Genomic DNA, 3103 nt, shown 5'->3' with positions numbered 1-3103 from the left:
TAACCAATCAGATGTCAGAAATTGTTAAAGAAGTGTTGGCTTTTCTTTCGAGTTCTATAAAATAATATCATTGCACCAGAGAAAAAGTATCAAAAAAATGGCCGTCAGTTCTTCAGAGTTCGATTATATTTTTGTTCATGCCCCATCTTCATTGGGCATGTAATTTTTTACTTCCTTAAAGCAATATATATACCTTTTTCGGAGCGGAGTGGGTTTGAAATTTTCACTATGCTTTCCCGCCTTTTCACTACAATTAATTTCACCTGAGGTTTTTTTAGCCCGGATATTTAACCGCTTTTTCATATCACTCTCATTTAGTTTTTTGTTATTGGAACAATGAACATTCTAAGGCGGAAGGGGGGTACATAGGATCTGGGTAGCAAGTTTTGCAGATTAACACCCAAAGTTGTGGGTATATAGGTTTCGGGGTAAAAAAAATAAATAAATCGGGGTGAATAATGAAGAATCTTTTTGCTTTGATGATGACGGTGACCCGGAAGAATAGACAAAATTCGACACAAATAAACGTGAGACCGGTTTCCTAGAACGAGTAACTTTATCTTAACGATATGCTTTCGCCCTCAGTCTCCTTTTCTGTTGCACTTTCCTTTTTTCTGTCCTCGTTTTCCTCATTTTCTTCATCGTTTCCCTCTTTTCCTTCATCTGTTCCCTCTTTTCCTTCTTTGCTTCCCTCTTTTCCTTTTTTACTTCCTTCTTTTCCTTCATCGTTTCCCTCTTTTCCTTCTTTGCTTCCTTCTTTTCCTTCATCGGTTCCCTCTTTTCCTTGTTTGCTTCCCTCTTTCGTAAGCTCACCTGATTTTCGATCGTCTGTCGCTTCGGATTGCTTGGCTTCAGATGTCTCATCGTTATCATCCTTATCACTGGCCTTTGTCTTTTGATCTGCAGTAGCTTCATCTTCTTCGGTTTGTTCCTTCTCGCCTTCTGGAGCTTCCTGGGCGTTTTCGGCATTTTCATCGTCTCGTTCGTTTTCCTCTTCCGAGAATGCTTCCGATTCTTCGGCGTAGTCACTTTCGGGTTCCTCCTCCTCTTCGTTTTCTTTCCCAGATTCATTCTCGTCTTCCTCTTTCTGTTCCTCGTTTTCTTCCTCTACTTCTTCTTCTTCTGCAGATTTAGAGATCTCGCTTTCTTCGTTGTCCTCGTTTTCGAGCTCGGAAACTTTTTCTTCATCAGCTGCAGTTTCTTCGGCCTTTTCCGACTCTTCTTCGGAAATTTCCTCCTCAGCCTCATCGGAAACTTCTTCATCATTATCTTCATTGTCATCATCTTCAGATTTTTCCTCATTTTCCTCTGCTTCGTGTTGGTCTTTTTCATCAGCTTCTGCGTCTTCGGCTCCGTCCGATTCCTCCTCAGAGCCACTCGGTGATGCCGCCTCTTCAGCATCCCTCGCGGCTCGTTCCGCTTTTTCCTTCTCCTCCGCCTTCCGCTTTTTCTCGGCGTCTTTCTTCTTATCAACTTCGGGTTTGTGTCCGTATTGTAGTAACTGCCATTTCTCCTCGTCATCCAAGAATTGTGATTTTCTCCGACCGTTATTTGGGTTAAGCTTGCTCCAACATTTGAGCGGTGCTAACCAGATCATTATAACAAGAATTAATGAGTTCGCAGAAGCTGCCCACACCATCCAAAGACACCAGCCCATATATGTTCCGTCTTTTTCGCGAGTAACAAAGCCGTACGTGAACAAACTCGCACAAGGTAGGATTAATAATAACTGAATAGTTGCAATGACACCCGCAATTATCCAATTACAAGTCACATCTTTGCAGAAGAAGACGATGAACAGTATAATAAGGGGGATTCCCAAAGCCATAGCTGATATCAAAAGTATCTGAGCTACAAGAACGGCAGTGTACTTGTGATTGTAGTACTTCCCAATAGCCTCGGTGTATTTTATACATTCTGTGGCGTCTTTTTCGCAGTAGTACCAGAACCCCCCATGGTCGCCTCCTCGAACCCAGACCTCCTCCAAGTTGCCAAAAGTTGCGAAAAGTAAAACAGCTCCTGAGAATACTAGACAGCATGTTTCCCAATAACACATACTGTTGATACTTAATTAGTTCACGCGTGACCCTGGTCAGCAATGGGTTCATCAGAATGTACAAATTAAGGGTTCCAGATATTGATTATTCACATCGTAGGAATAGATTAACACTTGAAGTTTTCTTCATTTTATGGCTTTTCATTTATTTTGAGTTTGGACGACACATTTGACTTCTGCAGCCACTGTGAAAAGTCAACAAAACAATTGATTGCGGCTTTTTATACACTCAAACGCGGTGGTTTTTATTTCCACGTGAGCTATTACAATTAACATTGGATAAAATTTTAACTAGGATAAACACCTTTTTGTGCTGGAAGAGTAATAATAATAATAAGAGTAATTATTATTATTATTAAGAGTAATGATGTTTTCCTAGTAGATCGAATATCAATATTTGTTTCAGAAACAAAAACGTACATCAGCACAGTTCCAACAAAGCGTATTAAACCCCGGCGAGGTGCTGGCGTATGCTAACCCCGACAAGGTGTGAGGGTAATTACACAATGTAAAAAAAAATATAAAAAAAACCAATGTACCACAAAATGCCCAATTTTACCTAACACTCCTCTGGTCATTATTTCAGTCTATATACTCAATGACAAATTGCTTCAACATGTCCATCCAATTATCATTATCAGGATAGTATTTATCACTTTCTCGCATTTTAATTTCACAGATTAAGTAAAAGCGCACTGTGTTCAAAAATAAATTTCTCAGAAAAGAGAACAACAACATTGGCAGTGCGGGTATCGAGATTTCCAGGAGATATTAGATTAAATTATTACGACAAAAAGTTTTGCATAGTTGCACTAATCTATACCCATTACCAATAATAAATATAGCAGGACAATACCTGATATACAATTCAAAGAATGTTTAATTTTCCTTGAATAAACAAACAAAATAAGACCAAGAATGGACAGTGAAAGGATTGGCAAAAACATTCAAAAAAATTCGATCATTAAAGTTGAAAAACAGTTTAAACAGCACATGAACAATACAAATTGCCGCACGTGAACAATACAATCACAATCGAAAAAGCTA

General features: G+C 39.1%; 1 protein-coding gene across 1 annotated transcript; it reads right to left on the bottom strand.

Annotated features, from left to right (window-relative positions):
- Positions 1-364: 364 nt before the first annotated feature.
- On the bottom strand, positions 365-2224 carry LOC142357610 (uncharacterized). The gene has a single exon (XM_075409159.1). The coding sequence runs from the start codon at positions 2054-2056 to the stop codon at positions 557-559; it is 1500 nt and encodes a 499-aa protein (XP_075265274.1). The 5' UTR covers positions 2057-2224; the 3' UTR covers positions 365-556.
- Between the last annotated feature and the right edge of the window lie 879 nt (positions 2225-3103).

Source organism: Convolutriloba macropyga, unplaced genomic scaffold (assembly GCF_964194025.1).
Source record: "Convolutriloba macropyga unplaced genomic scaffold, txConMacr16.3 SCAFFOLD_1841, whole genome shotgun sequence".
In the NCBI taxonomy this organism is placed as follows: domain Eukaryota; kingdom Metazoa; phylum Xenacoelomorpha; order Acoela; family Convolutidae; genus Convolutriloba; species Convolutriloba macropyga.
This window is presented reverse-complemented; position numbering and strand designations above follow the sequence as displayed.

Bases quoted from the DNA above. Each gene is read 5' to 3' on its own strand.
- LOC142357610 (XM_075409159.1), bottom strand. From the start codon at position 2,056: ATGTGTTATTGGGAAACATGCTGTCTAGTATTCTCAGGAGCTGTTTTA.